General features: G+C 42.5%; 1 protein-coding gene across 1 annotated transcript in view; it reads left to right on the top strand.

The window, feature by feature from the left end:
• DOCK2 (dedicator of cytokinesis 2) overlaps positions 1-20710 on the top strand; it is a 416930-nt gene that overhangs the window by 141502 nt on the left and 254718 nt on the right. Inside the window, exon 26 of the mRNA XM_003981290.4 lies at positions 13974-14122. Coding sequence (XP_003981339.1) covers positions 13974-14122 — 149 coding nt within the window. The remainder of the gene's footprint in view (positions 1-13973; positions 14123-20710) is intronic.

Here is a 20710-nt window from a genome sequence, read left to right as displayed (position 1 = left end):
TTCCCAAGGTCACACCATCAGTTAATTGCAGAGATGGGAAGCCAGGAATCCCAATTTTGATTTATTTCTTAGCAATTGTGTTTTTCAAAGTGTGGATATGTACTACCATATGCAAAATTATTTTCCTTGGCATGAAGGATAATTTTGGGCATGCACAAATAAACTGCAATATCATAGAAGCAGAAGACCATTCTCTTCTAACTCCCTTTCAGTCTTTCTAGTTATGTCAAGGATTGTATACTTTTGCTGTTTTGTCTTTAATCTTTCTCTATTAATCTCCTCTGATAACAAGGGAGCGGACCTCAGGCTTAAGTTCCTCTTAGAATTTAATTAAAGTGTTTTGTTTTAATAGTATTGATTGGTACACTTACCTTCCATCTATGGCAGACAATACTGATTTTCCATTTGAAATAGCAAATTTTTCATTTAAAAGAATATAAGCAAATTAGAATGCATCCACTTTATAAAAATATTAAGTAATTAATAGTGCGGGGTGTAAATTATGAGCAGTACATGGTGGGTTTCACATTGGCAAAAATAATGATTAACTTGGAAAATAAATGGTTAAAGCTTGGAGAATATTTGACTCTGCCTTTTAGAATGCTCTCAGCCCTTTGAAGATATATTTGGCTGAAATACTAGTTGCCTTCTTATTCCTATCATGACTTTTTTTTGAAGTTTGTTTATTTTGAGAGAGAGAGTATGTGCACGCACATGCACATGCATGTGCACAAGTTGGGGAGGGGCAGATAGAGAAGGAGAGAGAATCTCAAGCAGGCTCTGTGCCGTCAGCACAGAGCCCGATGTGGAGCTTGAACTCACAAATGGTGAGATCATGACCTGAGCTGAAACCAAGAGTCAGATGCTTAACCATCTGAGCCACCTCGGTGCCCCACATGTCGTACCTTCTTAAGGTAGCAGCCAGAAAAGCAATTATTAAATCTAAAAGGAGAACATAAAAACTACCCACACACCAGAGATGATCTCAGATATGTCCACAATTGTATTACTGGTAGCTTTCCTACAAGCAGAAAAGCTGGATTGGTAGCCAATTTAGTTTCAATATGTAGATAATTTTAAACTCTATGCTGTTGCATTTATTGAGAACAGAAACTGGTTTTATTTTTCAAGGACTGATGATTTAAGATTCTATTTTAGACCTCATTCTTGTCTTATTTTCCCCTTCTAAGAAGTTCTTTAATTTCTCATGATCTTGCTGTTCAACGAGAGGGTGTGAATGAAATAAAAAGGTGGCAAAATGCAATTTATTTTGCACTATTATCACGTTTTAAAGATTAGAACGTATGGAATGAGTGGAACAGGAATGTTAAAGTTATTCATCAAATGGAGGTATAGGTAACTTTCCTTTACCTATAATTTACATATATCAAGTGAATACACAAAAAGAAAGATGTCTTAGGTTATACTATTGGATGATTTTCCTATTATCCTTAACAGCTAATTTTCCAGTGTTGCTTAATTTGTTTACCTATCCCTTGAAGCATCAGTTCCTACTGTAACCATAACTTAGTCCCCCAAATATCCTAGAGCTCTGAAGACCAGTTACTGCTAGTCTGTCATGAGCTTGCCTTTCATAAATATGACACAGAACTTATTCATGTCTCTTTCCTGCTGTGGGCCCCCTTCCATTGACCATCATGGCTTCTTTTTTTTTTTTTTTTTTTTTTGGAATATGCTTGCAGTGGAAAATTTATTCCCATTTAGAAGAATCTGAAAAAAAAAAGGATGGGGAGGTGGAGTCAGCTTCTGGTGACTTATGGGCAGTTAGAGTCAAATGTTTGAAAAATGGACTTCTGAATCAGCAGAGATTCTACAGAGTGACTGGTGGAACTGCATACAGAGAGGTAGAGTGCTGAGATGCCAGGAAATCATGCTACTTCTATTACGTACGGCTAATAAAAAGACTGCACTGCTAAATTCAGGGATAGGAAGGTTAATGACGATACATTCTTTTTTAGTATCAAAGATTAACATGATAACTTGCATATTAAAGTTAATTCAGACACACTGCTAATGGAGGAGGCATACAAAATTAATTTCTACAGCACCTCTTAAATTAGGAGCACTCACTCTTCTCTGGCTCATGCTCTTTGTCCTGGTAAGAACTGCATGCATACTTAGAGGGGGTACACTTCAGTGCGTAGCGGGGCACCTTAGGCCCCTGAGGGATTTGCAGAGCTCTGGGTGTGTTCCCTTCAGTCCTTAATCACTGCCAGTCCTCCTCTGGGTGTTTCCCTGTGGGTTGTTACTTGGCAAGGATTTTTGTTTTAATAGTTAATGAGACAATGGAATTGAGCTGAGATGAGAAGAGGGTGGAAGGTGGGAGAAAGAATGGCAGAGAGGAGGGAATAGCTGCTGTCTCTTCATGCAGGAGACTCTCGAAGTAGAGTATAGCACAGCATCTTTGGGTAACTGCTGTCTTGAGCCCTGTCAGGGAGCAAGGCTCAGCTGAAATAGGAACCCAGGCTGAGATCTGGCACAATATCTCAGGCAATTTGCTTGACTTCCTCAAGCCCCACAGTGTACATCTGTGAAGGGAAACTAAAATTACCTACCTGATAACTAACTATATATATTTAAATGTTAGTGTAATTTACATATAGTGAAATACACAGATCATAGATGTACAGCTCAGTGAATTTTTTACATATGCATCTACCCATGCAATCACCATCCATACAAGATACAGCATAATTTTACTACCTAGAAAGTTACATATGGAAATTTAAAAAATAAACAATATTTTTAAAATAAATAAACAAAGGCTTATAATTTTATAGTGCTTACCATGGTCCAGGCGTGCCACTCTAAGTGCTTTATACATATTATTTTATTCTTATGACCTTGTGAAGAGAGGTGCTCTCATTTTCCCCACTTTGCAGAGAAGGAAACAAGGATAGAGAGAGATTCCTGCTCTTCATATCCTCTACCGTTCACTCTGTAGCACTCATTGTGTGGCCTGGCACTTAGTGCATCAGAAGAATGAGAATGGAGCCTCCTTCATGGCTGACATTTCTTTCCATCCCTCCTCCTCATAGTCCAATTTATCACGTGCCTTTTCTTGGGCTAGTAGGCTGTGCGTGATGCTCTAGCAGGAGAGTCCTTGAGGGAAAGGGACAGACTTTAGCTATGTTCCATCCCAGCTTTAACAATCAGGTACATTGGATGTGTTCCAGAAATAGTGATTAACTGTTGTTGCCAGAAAACCCTGCCCTCCAGCTCCTACTTGCTCCCGCTTAGTAAAGAGATGGTGTTGACAAATGTATTGGTTAGATCAATACATTTGGGCTGCTTGAGCAAATGGGCAGTTTGGGCTGCTTAACCATCTTTGGGCTTTGTCTAAACCTGTCCTTGTGATGATACAAAATTTTCTAATGAAAATCCCTCATGTTTCCAAGCTTTATTGAGCTCCCTTGTCCCAACATGTGTCCCCAGCTGTCCTGCTTCAGACCCCAGGTGTTGTTCTTTTCCATTTCCACCTTCACTTTCTCCTGCTCCTCTTCCTCGTCTTCTGTATCTTTCCCCTCCTTTTCCTTCTCTTTCCTTTCCTTTCATCATGGCTGTCATGACCATCACCAAATAAGCTTTAGTAATTTGCTGTCTTTTAAATACACTATAATTGCCTGTTATAAATTCTTTGCGGGAGGCAGCAGTGTTCTATGTATCTTCCATATAGCTGAAGTAATGCTTACCCATTTGTAGAAGATAATTTTCTGACATATTTATCCAGCTGTCCCCTTGACATCTCCATCTGAATGTCTTACAGGCACTCCAACTCAACATTTCCAAAACCGTATTCATTCTGTTCACGAAAAGCTTTTCTTCTTCCATTATTTTGCCAGTCATTTCGAACTAGCCCTCAAATCTTCCTGTGCCTCATTTTTCACTTTTTAACAAATGTTTATGTATTTTTGAGAGAGAAAGAGTGAGGGGGGAAGGGACAGAGAGAAGGGGCAGAGGATCTGAAATGGGCTCTGTGCTGCTAGCAGAGAGCCCAATGCAGGGCTTGAACTCACACACCATAAGATCATGACCTGAACCAGAGTTGGACACTTAACCAACTGGGCCCCTCAGACACCCCTCATTTTTCACTTTCAATCAATCACTAAGGCCTTTGAATCTTTCTTATATATACCTTGAATTTGATCACTTCTCTCTATCTTTACCACTTACATCCTGGTTCTATATACCTCTATGCCATTTATGATGCTTAATATTTGCTAGGCACTCAATAAATACTTGTTCACATGAAAAATAAATGAAGCTGCCATGTGAGGACAAGTGTGCAATCCTGAGCCCTCCTCCATTTGTTGTTTTGATGTTTTGCATGGGCACTCGACACAATCCAAGGAATTGAAACCATTAGCTTTTCTCAGGTTCTTTTCAGAGTTAAAATTCCACAGTTTGATGTCAGAAGCAACTAAACACTACTAAACTTTAATGAAGAACATTAACATTAACTCAGTATGAAAAATTTCTGTAAGAATTTAGTTCCAGACAAAACTGTGTTTCTCTTACAGAATTAGTTCTCTTCTACCTTAATGGCCAACAAATTCTAGAACTTGGTTGATTTTCTTTATTGCCCTGATAATCAGACAAGCGAGGAGCCGCATTTTATGGGCACTTGGAGCCCTTGTGTTTGTTAACTTTTACATTGGTATGTCCTCTTCTTTTGTTTTTTTCTTCTTTTTGGAGTAAGGTATCATGGGAAGGAGTACATATAACTAATAATAAATATATCAACATGTCGTGCCCCAAATAAAATACTAGTGTCAGTTTCATAGAAGTACAGTTTGAGGTTCATCAGCAGGGACTGAACGTAATTGGAAACAGTGCGTTTCATTGTATGTGATTTCTATACTGTTCCTATCAATTGACAGGTTCTTTTCTTTATTATACTTGGACTGCCCCAAGGGTAAGGACCATATATTGTCCTCCCTTAGTACAGAAAGCTTATTACATGTTGGTGACTGATATTTATTCTGTTTACTTTCTCCTGTCTCATGCTTAGCTCAGTTTCCTCTTCGCTGGCCTCAGAGTCCAAACAGGATCTCTTTGATCCTCTCATTAAAATATCCGGCCTAAGTAGGTGATTCATTTCTTAAGTTACTCTTTTGTTTTGGGCCTTCCAGAGGAGGGCTCACATTGGCTCTGTTGCAGGAATGGAGAAAGGAAGCAGGCAGAACCCCTGCCCCCTTAGGGCTGTCTCTGTTCTCCACCTTCTTAGCTGAGTGCTTTTAGGAAAGAACAGGCCAGAGGAGAAATTCTCCCCATTCCCACTTTTATTTAGGGGGGTAAAAGGCAGTGATTTTCCCCTCTTCTTTGAAGTTTGTTTGCAATTAGTCGGCTTGTTTCAAATATATTACACTTCTCTGTTTTCCCTTTGTAATGAGCAACACTGGAATTTTAACGTGTAGAGCTGTAAATGAGAGGGACCCCACCCTCCTCTCCCCTGGAGCTGTTATGGGGAAGGTAAGAGGAACAGAGATGATTGGAGACAATTACACAACCATTCCATTTTGCTAATGCTTGAATCCAGGAGAATTTTCTCATTTAATTCTCTGAAATGAAGGGCCCCTCTGTTAGCCTTAAAATGTAAACAAGAGGCTTTTAATGTGCGCTTTTCCCAGAAATGGAATGCTGGCTGCTCAATATTGATCCAAAGCATCGCTGTTGGTTTTTGTTCTTCTTGGTATTTGTAAGTTTTATGATGGCAGGGATATAGGATCGCTCACGGGCGGCTTGAGGATTGCGGGTAAGTGGCATTATTATTCTAAGGTGCAAGCAGAAATGTAAAAGGATGTTCAGAAAAAGCATGCCCAAGCTCTCCTTTAGTCTATCCACATACGAAAGGGAACATAAAAATCTGAGGCATATATTCCAATCATTTCAATTTATATCCACCTCTTGGAACGCAGTTCTCCGAGTTTGGTGTTTCAGACAGAAGCACGCTTTGTTTGAATGATGCAGGTAATAGCTTCGAATCCATTTTGTTCCGGCATGCCTGGTCCAGGCGTTTTGTCAAGTGTAGATGTCAGCTACAGCTGAAGGAAACTAAAGTTCCAACGTGCTTTGCTTTGGAATTCAAAACTTCTTAGGCATAACATTAGATCCCCATACCTCATTGTACTTAATAACTACAACTGAATGTGTATGATGTTTTATTTGGAGCCTCTTATGAATTAGGCATTTTAATCCCCATTTTTAGAGGAAGGGAGGTAAAATGACCTGTCTGAAGTCACACCACCTACCAGTAGTAAGCTGGGACTCAGACCTAGGGCTCTGGACCCTAAATCCAGAGTTCTCTCCACTTCCCCACCCTTGCCCCTATGATAGGGTAAAGCCAAGAATGGGAGGGTCTTACTAGAAGAGCCGCTCAAGGGGAGGAGGGAAAGGGGAAGAAACACACATACAGTTCTGCTCCTTAAACACCCCTCCTCCAGCCACCAGCTACTGCCACTTGGTTTCTTCAAGGACAGCACAGAGTAATAAATACTGCACTAATCCAACACTAAATAGCATTCTGATTGTGAGCGTTGGCCTCAATGTAGGCAGACAGGCTCCCTCTCTGAAATCGGCAAACACTTGTTCATTCATCTAACACTTATTAGGATCCTACTGTGTGACAAGCATTGTTCCAGGAACTGTAGGAGACAGGACTTGATTGAGATTAGACATCTCGCTCCAGGCTCTCACTGTCTTCTAGGAAAAGGTAGTGAATAGTTTGAAGGTCATGACTGCTGTTTGCTAACCAACTGCAGTGAGATGGGTAAGCTCAACCAATTGTTGCTCAATAAATGGTTGGCTGAATTAACAAAATGAAAGTGAATGACTGGACTGAAGGTTAAATCACCGAGTTGATGAATGCTCATTATTGTTTAGGATTCTAGGATCAGAATTTGTTTGTTTTGTTCACCTGAGACCATAACCCTTATTAAAACAAAACAAAACAAAACAACCAACCATTAAACAAACCAGGCAGCCAGGGTTTTGGATTTTCTATTTCAGGCCAGCTTGAGGGAGCTAACAAATTCAAAGGGTGGCTGCCCCATGCTGGCAGGATCTAGGAATTGGGAATAATTGTCCGTACTCATGCACATGTGAAGTTGGAGTGGCACCGGCATTGGGGTCAGACAGGCCTGTGTTGGAATCTTGCCTCGGTTATGGGCACCCTAGCGAAGTGACCCTGGGTACGCTTCTTGGAGCTCCTATTGTCTCATCTGTAAAATGGGGATAACACAATATACCAGAAGAGGTTTTGAGAAGGACCAAATGAATTCTCAGTGTGGTGTCTGGAGTTCACAGGAGGAGGAGTTCAACATAGGTTGCATATCTCATATTTGATATTCCCTTCTCCCATTCTCTTTCATTCTCAACAGATTTCTAGACAAATGGTTTCTACCCTTTCTTAAAACATAGCTGTTATAATGACTCGCATTGCTGAGAAAACTCTGAGTGTATGACCACAGATTAGCTCAGAAAGAGTTCCTGGTCAAGAACAGATTGAAATTCATGGAGCCAGGGAATTGCGTGAGTCTCCAGAGGGCCAAGGGCTGGGGGTGAAGGGATTAAGGGATCTGTGTGGCATGGTACAGAAGAGAGGCAGTGGGTCAGGGATGATAAGCCCTGGAGGGGTGTGGGTGGTACTGATTGTTATAATATGTGTCCTAAGTGCTTATAAATTAATTTGAATTCCAGATGTCACCGAATTGGAATCAAATGGGCGCGAGGGATGTAAGACATAGCTCTTTGCAGTCAAAAAGCTAACTTGACTCTTTTCTCCTCCTGCATGAATTTGAAATGGAGCCTATTACTTTGATGGGAATCTTCCTTTACAAACGGCTCCGATTATCCAGTATAGAGGCCACTTGTTTCCACCCTAGGCTTTTTCATTTGCTTCTCCTTCCATTAGCCAGGGTTAGGAGGTGGGTGAGGCAGTCTTCTAACAGGCTGAGCTACACTCATCTGGAATGGCATTGCGAATGTAATTGTTCTAAGCATTAGGGACAAATCAAATTTTGGGTCATGACTCAACTGGCCATATCTGCACCTTTATTTTCCTAAAAGCACTTTCTATGGAGCTGGATTATGGTTTAATGAGTGAGCTGGCTGGGAGGAAGCCGGTCAGCAGTGACAGTGAAAATGATCTTGGAAAGTGCAGAGGGGTAAGTGAAAGTGCAGGCACCTGTCAGAACACACCAATTATGCCCTAACAGCTTTCAGAAGGCGTGATGATAGGCCACTGCTGCACCACTTCACACCATCTGAGAAATGTTGATGGGAATCTTTCATTACTTGCTAGTTGAGGCGATGAAATGGTCTCCATGATTGGGTCCTAACTTGATAAACCCTAAAATGAATCTATTATTCTCTCATGCAGTTGTTCAAAATACACATCGATATAGCATGTCTAATCCATCAGGAAGACATGTCGACTCTGCCCCAAGTCTCTCTGCTTTTGTCTGACCCTCCTGCCACAAACTGGTCAAGCTTTCATCTTTTCTCCCCATCACTGTTACTGTAAGGAGGCAGGATAGCTTGGCAGATGTGAACATGGGCTCTGGAAGCACATTTCCTAGGTTTAAATCCCAGCTGTGTGATATTAGGCAAGTTACTGAACCTCTCTGAACTTGTTTCCTCATCTACAAAATAGGTATAATGATATACTTTTCACGGAGAGAATGGCTGGTAGATAGTGAGGGCTCAGTGAACATTAGACCTCTTCTTCCCCCCCTCAAAAAGCCTCCTCAGTGTTCTGCCTTCCTCTCTAGGCCCACCCCCAAGCTTCATTAAAAATAGAAAACAAAACAAAACAAAATGAAACAAAACATGTTTATCTCCACCCAAGAGTCAAACTCTTTACCATGGGCCATCAGGCCTGACGAGACCTGGCCCTAGCCAGAATCTCCAAGTTTGTCCTCTCGTATTGTGCTCCCCATATTCTATAATCTGGCCACACTTTGTCCATGTGAGTCCTTCAATGTGTTAAGCAGATTTCTACCCCAGGACCTTCACATGCCCTTTCCTCTGCTTGGAATGCTCTTTCCTGAGATCTTTGCAGGTTTTTCCCTTCTCACCCTCAGGTCTCAGCTCAGGAATCTCCATCACAGAGAGGCCTGACTGCCTCACGTGGAACAGTCCTCTCCACACACCCAGACTTTCTTTCTCCCGTTACCTAGTTAATTGTCTTACTATCAGATATTTGTATTTGTCATTGCAACATCCATTCCAGGGCACTGTGTCTCCTGTAATCCATGAATATTTATTTTTGCATAAAATAGCTCTGGAAGGACTTTCTCTCCCAACAGCCAGGACCGGCCTCCTTGTGCTGCCCTTAGGCTGTAGAGGCCTATTTGCCTGTGCACTGAGGGCATTCAAAATGCCTGTGGCTGTCTGTCCCCAGGGTTGAAATACCCTAGCCGCTTTGCCCCTATGTCCCCCTATGGCCCTCTCTGTGTCCAGAGCTCCCTTTCTGTGACACTTAACTGCTTTTGCAGCCTGACTGGCCTCCTTTCCTTCATGGTCCCACTTTTCCACTCCCCTTTCAGCATTTTCTGGAACTCCTCCTAATAAGTAAGTCACCTTCACCCAAACCTCATCTCTTGAGTTTGCTCCTGGAGAATCCAACCTAAGACAATTATTATCCTCTTGAATTGTTTTTGATACTCCATTAGAATATAATATCCACTAGAACCATGCCTGTTAGCAGTATTTATTTATTATATCTCTCTTTCCCCACTCTCTCTTTCTCTCTTCCTCTCCCCCCTTCCCCCCCCCACCCATATATACTCAAAGACATAAATAGATTACATATAGACTATCAGAGCTTACAAAGTATATTTATAATCAGTGTGACATTTTGGGGCACAAACATACATCCTCTTAAAAATTCCAGCAGTTGGGGCGCCTGGGTGGCTCAGTCGGTTGAGCGTCCGACTTCAGCTCAGGTCATGATCTCACGGTTCGTGAGTTCGAGCCCCGCGTCAGGCTCTGGGCTGATGGCTCAGAGCCTGGAACCTGCTTCCGATTCTGTGTCTCCCTCTCTCTCTGCCCCTCCCCCATTCATGCTCTGTCTCTCTCTGTCTCAAAAATAAATAAACATTAAAAAAAAAATTAAAAAAAAAATTCCAGCAGTTATATATCAATCTACCCTTCCTCCCATCACTGTTTCTGAATGGCAAGGGTCAACTTATTACAGGGCATGTTCTTATAGGTTTGGTGCAATGTCATGTTTTATGTTAAATATAAGAGATATGTGGTAGAAGCAATAGCTTGGAATGAACTTCCAGTGAGTATCTACAATAAAGTTCTGGAAGTACATTTATTCTTTAGCATTCACCCCTCTAAGATACCTAAAGAGACTTTTTACAGGTGCTGGATTCTGAAATCTCTAAATAGGCTGTTTGTTTAGCTGGGAGACATATTTTGGCCCTCAGGGTTCATAAAGTAAAGATGTACATCATGGCAGATGCAGGCTGGAGGGGGAGTGAGTGATGATTCTGGATATTGTAATTAGGTGTGCTTTCAGGGAGGTAAGGAAAGTGAATCATGAGTTGCTGCTGAAGAATGCGTTGGGGGAAAATGCTAGTAGAGTTGTAAAAGGCTTGTAACCTGATCGGGAGTATGAAGTTTGTGGGTAGCTATTGATTTCCCGGTGGGTGGAATTACTTTTCTTTGTGACACACTGGCTGGAGGAGGAAGGTTATGAGAACAAATTGTTATCTGTCAGACTGGAGCTGTGTGTGGAGGTCCCCCTTTATGTCCAACTGACCTAACCACGTGGCCTCTGACATCTGTGAACACTCCTCGGACAAACAGAAGCACCAAGCCAAGTGCGTACCACTCAGCCTCACCCAGGGAGAATTTTGGCTTTCAATTAGGCATCTACTCTGTTTGCCAAAAGGGCTGTGGGGAGGACAGGGCAAGGCGTGACAACCGCACGCTCCTCACCCTTCCCCAAAAGGGTTGAGCTGAGCTGAATTCACCTTTCGGTCAATAGGAACTTGGCTAAAGCAGAATGAGTTTCACCTTAAAGCCTGTAAAATATTGAACAGGGTTGAAGAGTCGATTAACCTGTGTTGGTGACAAAGTAAGGGGCTGGCTGTGTGTGGAGTGGAACTCTGAGTGAAGGCTGCCATAGGCAGGCTTGGACATGGGGCAACCACGCTGAGGATGTGACTGAGTCCCTGAAAAGACACCTTGCTTGTGTTTAACCCTCTCCCTCTGGTCAGAGCGGGACTCCTGAGTGTTCCCACATCTCCCCATTCCATTGGCAGAATGGGGATGCATCTGGGCTCAAAGATCAGCCAACAAATCCCTAGTGGGGAGGTATGGTGCCAGTCCTGTCTTCATAAATTTCGTGAAGGTTCTTCCTCAGTCCACGCCCACTTTGAGGCTTCTCTTTATGGACATTGTCTTACATGCAAAGGCCTCTGCTGATCCTCTCTTGGTTCTGGGATGAGGTGCATGCAGATTGGGGCTGGTGCTGAACTGGCACCTCTCAGAAAACCTTGTGGTGTACCCTAGCAACTGGAGACTTGAATTTAGAATGTAAGATAATCACACCATTTGTTTTCATCTTCTCACTGGAAGGAGGATCTCACTGCTCATCCCATTACACACACAATGACCAGATAGTATGGCAAACAGTTAAGACAGAAGTCTGAGTGCTACAGGATCCCAGAAGAGGGTCAGCCAAGTCATATTTGAGTGTCAGGAATGTTGTCCTAAGGATTTGGCATCTAAGTTAAGACCTAGAAGGCAAGAAAAAGTCAGGTAAAGATGGGTGGGATAAAAGCATTCTGGGCAAAGAAAATAATGTGCAAAAACTAAAAGGCAGGAGAGGGAGAGACCACGTCAGGAACAATGTGCAAGGTGGACAGTGGGCAGATAAGGAAGGGTTAGGTAACAAAGGGCCTTCAGCTATGCCAAAGAGTTCACAAAACTCACCCTGAGGACAACTGGAAACCAATGAATAACTTTAAGCAGGGAGACCTATGGTCTGGCTTGAGTTTGGGGGAAGTTCCTGCTACTGAGATTGGAACTAGGAAGATGGGTTTGGGATTGGAATAGAAGGTAGAGAAGGCTGGCTTGCGGGTGGATAGATATGATTTCATGATGGATTGATGTTGGGTTCATAGAGAGGAAGCAAGTTTGTTTGGTTGACTGTGTGACTAAGGTGTCTCTACTCTGAGACAGAGCAGAGAAGGAGTGGACCTATAAGGAAGATGGGGAGTTCACATGTGGTTCTTAGTCATGCTTCCCTCTAGAGCTGGGGCTGGGGCTGTGGTCACAGATGTAGTTTTGGCCTGATGCATCTCAAGGTAGTTTTCCAAAGTGGGCTAAGAATCTCCATTTCATTCTTTCCACGGCACTAATATTGCAGAGTAGGAGGCGAGGAAAAGGACCTTCTTATTTAAAGTATCCCTGAGTCATGAAATTATTGCAAAAGAATATCACACGTCAAGAGAGTTATAGATTCAGGTAGTAGCACCTTCCATAGGACAAAACTTTCTCCAAGAAGGAAGAAACCAGAGCCCAGAATCACTGCTTTGTCCTCTCTGTCATCACTTCAATAAAAGAAAGCACCTTCCTGTGAAAATACAGAGTTGAATAGCTCTGCAGGTTCCTAAGTGCTGGTCCAATTACAATTTGGACTTGTTGCCAGATGGGAGATCTCCCAGTCTTTATTAGGTATCAGGTACCCAGGGTGGGTATGCAAGTCTCTGATACTCATTGGCTCTGCCTGTAAAGATTGATTTCAGGCTCTGCAACATTTGTCTTTTAAAAATACTTGGATTTGTTTGCTTGACAATTTAGAAATGCTGCTTCCTGAAGCTTTACAGACTAATATAATTTCACAGCTCCAATTACAAACGAGAAAAATTATTTCATCTCAAAACAGAGGAGCCAGACGTTTCTGAGAAATCATGGTTAATGAGAAGACAAAGTACTTTCTGAAAAACAGACCATGTTATTAATGGCCTCCTCAGCTAAAATTTTGCTGACTCTCAGCACCGGGAGGCTTTGTCTCATGGGGATGCTGTTTTTGATAATCTGTAAAGTAGGTGACTTTCAGATTGATAAACCACTGCTTCTGCTGGGGACTGGTCTGCAGCTCCCACAACATCAGCAGTGGTTTGTAAACATTGCAAACATGTCCAGTGTCTTTCCCCTTACCAAATATATCTTTCTGCCTGCCGCTTCCTCTGAATGTGTATTTTGTGGGAATCATAGACTTCTGGATGGGGACTTAACAACCATTTAGTTCACCCCTTCATCTGATTCTTTGAATACCTTCTCATCACCCCTATCCATAGACAGCTACCTACTACTTAAATACTTGTAGGGATGGGGCAGTCACTATCAGAACTTCCAATGAGAGTTTACTATTTTAGTTCAATTTGAAGTAGAATTTAAAGTCTGGTGACTTCCCAAGGAGATATTCATTAATATCTAAAATCTCCCAACTGGCATTTTCCCTTGGATTCATATCTTTGTAATGGGGTCTGAGTTATCAACTAGAACACCAACAGAATGAACATTTAAGGTAAAACCTGACCTTCATTACTTCACAGCTCTGTTGTGTGAATACTCCTAACAGGTTGCCACTCCCAGGAGGTGAAGGCACTGGGTTTTGTCTTGTTTACTTATGTCTGCCTCTTATTTATGTTGGCTCTGTAGCTGCATATATGCACATACAGTTCTTTTACACACATATGTATGGAATAAAATAACTGGGTTCCTCTGGGGAGCGGGTGTTGGGGGAGGGACTGGAATTGTGAATGATGTTCTAAGGAAACCTGAACCTAATCTTTAACACTTAAATTTTTTACAAGGAAAATATATTCATGAATTGTTTATTTAGTGAAAAATTATCAAAAAGAAAGAAAGAAAGAAAGAAAACTAAAGAAGGAGGATGCTCAAATGCTTCTGAATGTCCTTCATTCCAGAATGCCGGGACATTCTGCTTCCTGTCATCACCAAAGAACTGAAGGAGCTGCTGGAGCAGAGGGATGAGATGCAACACCAGGTCCAGGAGAAGAAGTACTGTGTCGAATTACTCAACAGCATTTTGGAGGTTCTCAGCTGTCAGGATGCGGTGAGTCCTCATGATGATGTAGACGTCCTGGACTCAGACTAACGCTGAGCTGATTAAGCTCTGAAATATTGATGCTGATGAATAGCAGTTGAAGTCTAAAGATAAAAGTCAATGGCTTGCTCAGCGGGCCTACTTTTCCAGTGACTAACCCCCATGGCTGTGAAAGATGGCTTGGGGACTGGAGTTAAACATGTAGCATTATGTCACCATATTTCTTGTTGGACGAGCTTTCTTGGGATGTAGGTATGGATGTATTGCAGACTTTTTGGGTGACTTGTCCATTTACTAAAACTGTTGTCTGCAGAGGCAGGAGGGGAGTTTCCTAGGCCTGCACAGTCAAGAAAACCCTCATCAGTTTTCTTAGCTGATTTACATTGGTTTTGTTTCCTTAGTTATCTCCTGCAATGGTGAAATGGTTAAGGCTCTTTCTGGATGAACAGAGTGCTCAGGGTGAGGAGTAGGATGGTGATTGGGGGGGTGGCTGTGGCAATGAAGCCAAGGTGTATTTGGTAGACATCCTTCAGAGATTAGTCAGGGATGGCACCAAAAGGAAAGTTTCAGGGGAGTAAGTAGAGGGCCTCCAAAGGGCAGAGTCTGCAGAAGAGGGATTGGTGGTAACAGTAAAGATGGGGAGACAAACTAGAATTGTTAAGATTTGGAAGAAAGGGAAGGCTCTTGATTTAACTCATGTTCATTTGGCAGCCTCACCTTGTCTTTATGTAATGTCCAAGAGGTCTATTTTCCTAGATGCGCTGGTTTCAGAAGACTGGGTAGACTTAAACAACTGAGTATTTTCTAAGTATTGGGGTGAGCATTCCCTCCCACCCCTTCTCCTCCCTAGAAAATTCTGAGAGAAGTCATTTCTAGATGAACTGTATCTATGATTGACTATAATTAGAAAACACAGCAAAACATTATTCCTTTACTGCTTATATCCCATAGTCAACCATTATTATCAACTTCTCTATGTCTGTTGTCCTTTCCATGTTTGCCATCCTAATTAAGCTTCTTATCTCATTACCAGATAAATACAGTAGCTTGATTCATTTGTTCATTTGTAAATATATATGATACACCAGCTGTGTGGCAGTCATTGAGGACATACAAGCCTGGTCTCTTTCCTTAAGAAAATCTATGAATATATATAAGAATATGTAAATAAACAATTGCAAAGTAATATAATAACTAAATCTGGATTTACACAGCACTGGAGTTATAAAAACTTTGAGTGTGTTTGTGTGTGTGTGTGTGAGTCTATGTGTAAGCATTTTTGTCAAGGAATTCTTCACAAAGGAACTGAAGTTGGGTGTTCAAGGATAAATAATTAATGGTCACAGCTGCTACTTAACTTGCTATTTTCTAGGTACTGTGCTAAATGCTATTTCTGTTTTCTTTCTGCCCACCCTTGATAGGTGCTAAGGATTATTATTCTCATTTGACAGATGAAAAACCTGAAATTCATGGACTTAACTTTCAAGGCCAGACAGCAAATAAATGGCAGGGTCATTAAAACCCAGGTCAGTCAGACTCCAAAGTCTGAATTACCATGTGCATTGGAGATACAAGAGCATGGTCTTTTCTCTCTCATTTTCTTCCTATCCTCACCCTTTTGCTTGGGGAGAGGGAGAATGATACCCAAGTGCTTGGATCATCAGGATTCACTCTGTGATGCTGTCATGATGATGGTGGTGTTTTTATAAGTACATTCACCAACCAGCTGTTGAACTGGTTCCAGTCTTTGCCATTTGATCTTTAAAAAATAAATTAAGGGAGAATTTGGTCTTACTCTCACTTGCAGTGTAGGAACATGAGAGTTGACTCATCATTTCTCTAGAACATCCTAAAGATATTGCTTCTTCCTGTTGAAAAGAATTTATAATATTTCTTACAGTTTAGTAATCCTCACATCCCTTTTCATGGGGGAAAACAGTCTGGCTTGTTGAGATATGCTAGTGGACCCCCATGTAAGGAATACACTTATAATGGGTTGACCATTTCCCTGATTTGGGTAGAAGGATGGCTCCAGTTCATGTTTCATTTGTGAAGCAGAGGTTCTCAGGCTCTGCCCACCCAGTGGGAGTGGCCTCCTAGAGTTCTGTTCTGATGGGTTGTCATCATTTTGCACACTGGGTAACATCAGACACTGGTGAGAAGAGGCTGCTATCTCACACACTCTGGGTAGTGGGGGCTTCAAAGATGAGAAGTGAGTGGGAGGCTCTGAGCTCCCCTTGGAGGATTGCGGCATTTGGACTTGAGGTGTGTGGGAGGTGTGGTGTCACTCTACTGCCTCTGAGTGCATTGCTTTTATAATGACTTCTGCCTATGGGGCCTAGCCCACCCCTTTCCCTGGGTGAGCAACTCTCTTTGCTAGATGACTTATTAAGTACAGTTGTTACCATTGGGTTTGGTATGAGATTCTGATCCTCTACGTGAGCTTTGCAGCAAACCTCTTCAGTTCATGAACATGGAAACCTCTCTTCTTCTCAAAAGGTTTTCCTTCCACCAAAGAGACTCATTTAGTTGCCGTTATCCCTTTGAACTCAACTGACAATCAGAAGTCCCCAAGTATCTAATCTAAATCTCTCTTATTCTGGTATGTAGCAGCTCTCCACTCTGGCTGCACATGTATATCATCAGAGGAGTTTTTTAAAGCAGCTACATCAAGGCTCTGGTCCCAGCCATTCTGACTGAATTGGCTTGGGATTGGCGGGGGCATCACAAGGGCAAGTTTACCAGGTGGTGATAAGAGGCAGCCAGGGCAGAGGACCACAGCTCTAGTTGCAGAAAGTTTTTAACTTTCTGACCTGGAGGAGCTGTTAAAACAGCTCCCATCCTTACATTTGGAGGATGGGACCTGATCATTTATTTTTCTGAGTTCCCAGGTGATGTGGATACTACTGGTCCAAGGACTATACTTTAAGAACCATCACTCTAATGTGACCTATGTTTTTTCTTTATTTTCAATATTCACTGGAAATGGAAGAATGGTTGGGCTCATCCTCATTCCTTTACCTTCTCAATTAAAGAGCCCTTTCCAGTCTATAAAACCTAGCATCTTCCAATATGGCATTTAATAAACCGTAAAATGGCAAAATCTTCAAGCACATTCATTTGTACTCATAAATTCATTTTCATGTGGTAGTGGGGAATGGCCGGTGCAAAGATCTGACTTTGACAATCCAGACTGTCGGGTGTGCTCTTTGGTTTCTACAGGCACTGACTTCTCAAAATTGGAAATTTGGAGGAAAAATAAAAAAGCCTCCCGGGGTAAATGTCTTGGATTTTTATTCTGGTTGTTTGGTTCTTCTCTGCTGACAGTAGCATAGCCATCCCCTTTTACTGTTGCTTTGTTGGCCTGTCTCCCTTCCCAAGTATAGACTATATCTACCTGCAGGAACCATTGCTCAGGGGTAGAACCATGCATGGAAATCTAGAAATTATAGTGCAGGATGCCAAGCTTCCTTTTGGGGGGCATTGTGTGCTTGGGGGATGGGAGAGGATGCTTGTCTTCAATTGATTGTCATCATTTGGGTAATTACAGCCCAGCACAGCAGGCCTGGCATAAGGAAGCTCTGCTTTCCTGTTATTACCTTATTCAGTGTAACCCTGGGTGGCATATGACTCAGGGGATGATGTCTGCCTTAGCCTGGGTATGGATTTTTTTTTTTTTTAATGATAGTGTTAAATTCCCTCCTCCAGCTTGCTTGAGTTGCACTTGGCATAGGAAAGGGACAGGCTCAGGTGAAGGATAAAGGCCTGACTTCTGCCTGTGTAACTCCTCTTTCCCCCTTACTGAGCAAGGTTAGCCGTCAACTCCAGTTACTTTGAAAGGCTGTTTCACACTGGCTTTGCTCTGTGCCTTTCTGGCTGCTGAGTAACTCATAAGATTTAATTTTGCGCCAAACCCAGAGGGAGTGTTTTTCCCTCTCTTAAAACAGGCTTTTCGTTTTTATGTTTCACTCCTCTAACAGAAACAAGAGTCATCATTTTGTACCCTGCTTAGCAATCATAAAGTATGTAAAGATGACTCTTAATTTTGAACAGGAGATGGTATTGGTTATACCTGCCTCTCCTCACAGAGGTAGAGAATGCGCAGAATCAGCTTTTTATTTATTTTTTTTAAAGATTTTTTTTTCAACGTGTATTTATTTTTGGGACAGAGAGAGACAGAGCATGAATGGGGGAGGGGCAGAGAGAGAGGGAGACACAGAATCGGAAACAGGCTCCAGGCTCTGAGCCATCAGCCCAGAGCCTGACGCGGGGCTCGAACTCACGGACCGCGAGATCGTGACCTGGCTGAAGTCGGACGCTTAACCGACTGCGCCACCCAGGTGCCCCTTTATTTATTTTTTAAAACTCCTTGAGCCCATTGACTAAATCTTGGTGGGGGCGGGGGGTTAACCAAGGCACTCTATCAGTCATAGTCAGTGGGATTTCTGATATTTGTATTTATCAGCTTAGACACTGGTAGGGAGGGCTTTTGCTCATTCATTTTCTCTTGCCTGGAATGTCCTCAATTCCCATTCTTTCTATGCAAGTAAAGTCCTAATTACCTTTTAGGTTCAGCTCAGATAATATTTCTTTTCTGAAGTCTTCTCAGTTCCATGTCTTCATCACCCCCCCTCCCCCTCCCCCTCTGCAAACCTCTAAACAGAATTCGGGGCTTCCTTCTCTGTGTCTTCCTAACCTCATATTCAGACTGACATTATAGCACTAATTGCTTGGTGTTACACTTTCCTGTGTGTGTCCCCTGCCAGGCTTTGAGCTCAGAAGCTCAGGGAGCAAAGCTTCACACTTTCAGCCTCACCTCTTACCAATTCCACCTTTGTTCTCCATCCTCTTGTTCCACTAAAACTCTTTCACTAACCTCTTCCATGACCCCTCTCTTGTGGTCTAGGAGCAGCTTGTGCCCACTTTGTCGTGGCTTCTGTGTTGTCATCCTCTGCAGACTTCTGTGTCTGTAGGATCAGGAATGTTGTGAGGACAGAGACAAATCTTACAGCAACCCTCCCCTCATAATGCCTGGCTCACGAAGCTATCTGCTGTAGGAATAAATACATGAATGAATATTATTTGCCCAAATCAGCAGTGGAATTTGATTCCCCCCCTCAGGTCTTCTGCTCTGAGAGCTAGGAAGGTATTATCTTTTTTCATTTTGCATTCCTTGGATGTCAGGTGCAGGGCTTGAATTACCTACCCTCAGTTTATAACATGTTACCATCATTGATATGTGCAAGGTCCTCCCTTGTTTGTGTTTTTGTTTGTGTGTGTGTGTGGGAGGGGGGGTTTCTTACCTTTTATCTCCATCTTTTTTTCCCCATTCCCCTACTTCCCCCACTTGCTATGACTGCTTTGTTTAATATATTGAATATGCACATGTGATGTGGGGTACACGTATTTTTAAACACACGTATACACACACACATGAATACTCACACTCATGCCTCTCCTGTGAAGGGGAGACACAAAAGGGAAATAGTATCAGCAGCTCTGTTAGGGTTCCGATGGGTGGAGAAGGGACTATGGTGGACGCAGGGAGCAGTCTAGGCTAGAGGGTGTTCTTGGTCCAGCCCTGCCTCTGACCTGCCATGTGGGAAAGAAGCAGACTCTGCAAGTCTGTACTTGGGTGTCTTTTTCTGAAGTGCACCCCCCAGGGCCACCCTAGTTCTGGGCTCTCTGATAATCCCAGGCAGCCTGCTTGATGCAGGGTTGAAGGGAGGCCACTGCTGCCTCTTTGAATTACCATTTAATTCCTAGGAATCAATACTGCCATGCAGAAGCAGCAGGGTTTTCTTCTAACCTGTATGCTCCCTCATATTTCAAACAAAAGGCAGGGAGACAAGGCTTGCAAAAATTCTCTTGTCTGTGGTGCATCCCAAACAGAGAGCAGCTAATTAAGCCTCCAAATTAAAGCTGAAATAGATGAGAATCCTCTACCTTCTGCTATGTCCAAGGCCATTTTCTTTTTACCCCTTGTTCTTCCTCTGCTTCCTTGGTGTTAAATCTGCCCTTTCTAGGCTAGTAGAATAACATTATGATGTCATGGATGGTGACATATTATACACTTTCTTTCCTAGCACACTTTAGCCTGCAAAGAGCTCTCTCATGTATTATAATTATTTGTTTCTGGCAACCACATGGGAAAGGTAGGTTTTATTATCCCCCTTTTACTGGTGGGGAAGCCAAGCCTCAGAGAGAGAGTAAGTAGCACTCCTAATGAGGTCAGAGAGTTAGCAAAAGGCAGAGCCTGGCAGGAATCCCTTCATCTCATTCTCAAGTCAACAAACCCTCACACATCACATTGCCTTTTGCCTTTTCACATGTCCACTTTACTATTTAAGAACACTTTCTCCAGCTTCATTTCCCTGTGGAGGTAAGAGCATAGACGTTGGGGTCAGGCTACATTCATGTATCCATCCCACAAATACTTCTAGAACTGTTATCCTGTGCAGTGTTCTATATGCTGAGGCTATAGTGATAAGCAGAGCTGGGGATACATTCTGATCTGCATCTTATTAGCTTGGGAATCTTGAGAAGTCATATACTCTCTCTGTAAAATAGGGATGCTATTTCCCCATGTGCCAGGAT

This window comes from Felis catus, chromosome A1 (genome assembly GCF_018350175.1).
Source record: "Felis catus isolate Fca126 chromosome A1, F.catus_Fca126_mat1.0, whole genome shotgun sequence".
Taxonomy (NCBI): Eukaryota; Metazoa; Chordata; class Mammalia; order Carnivora; family Felidae; genus Felis; species Felis catus.
Note: the sequence above shows the minus strand (reverse complement) of the source record. Positions and strands in the feature narration are given on the sequence as shown.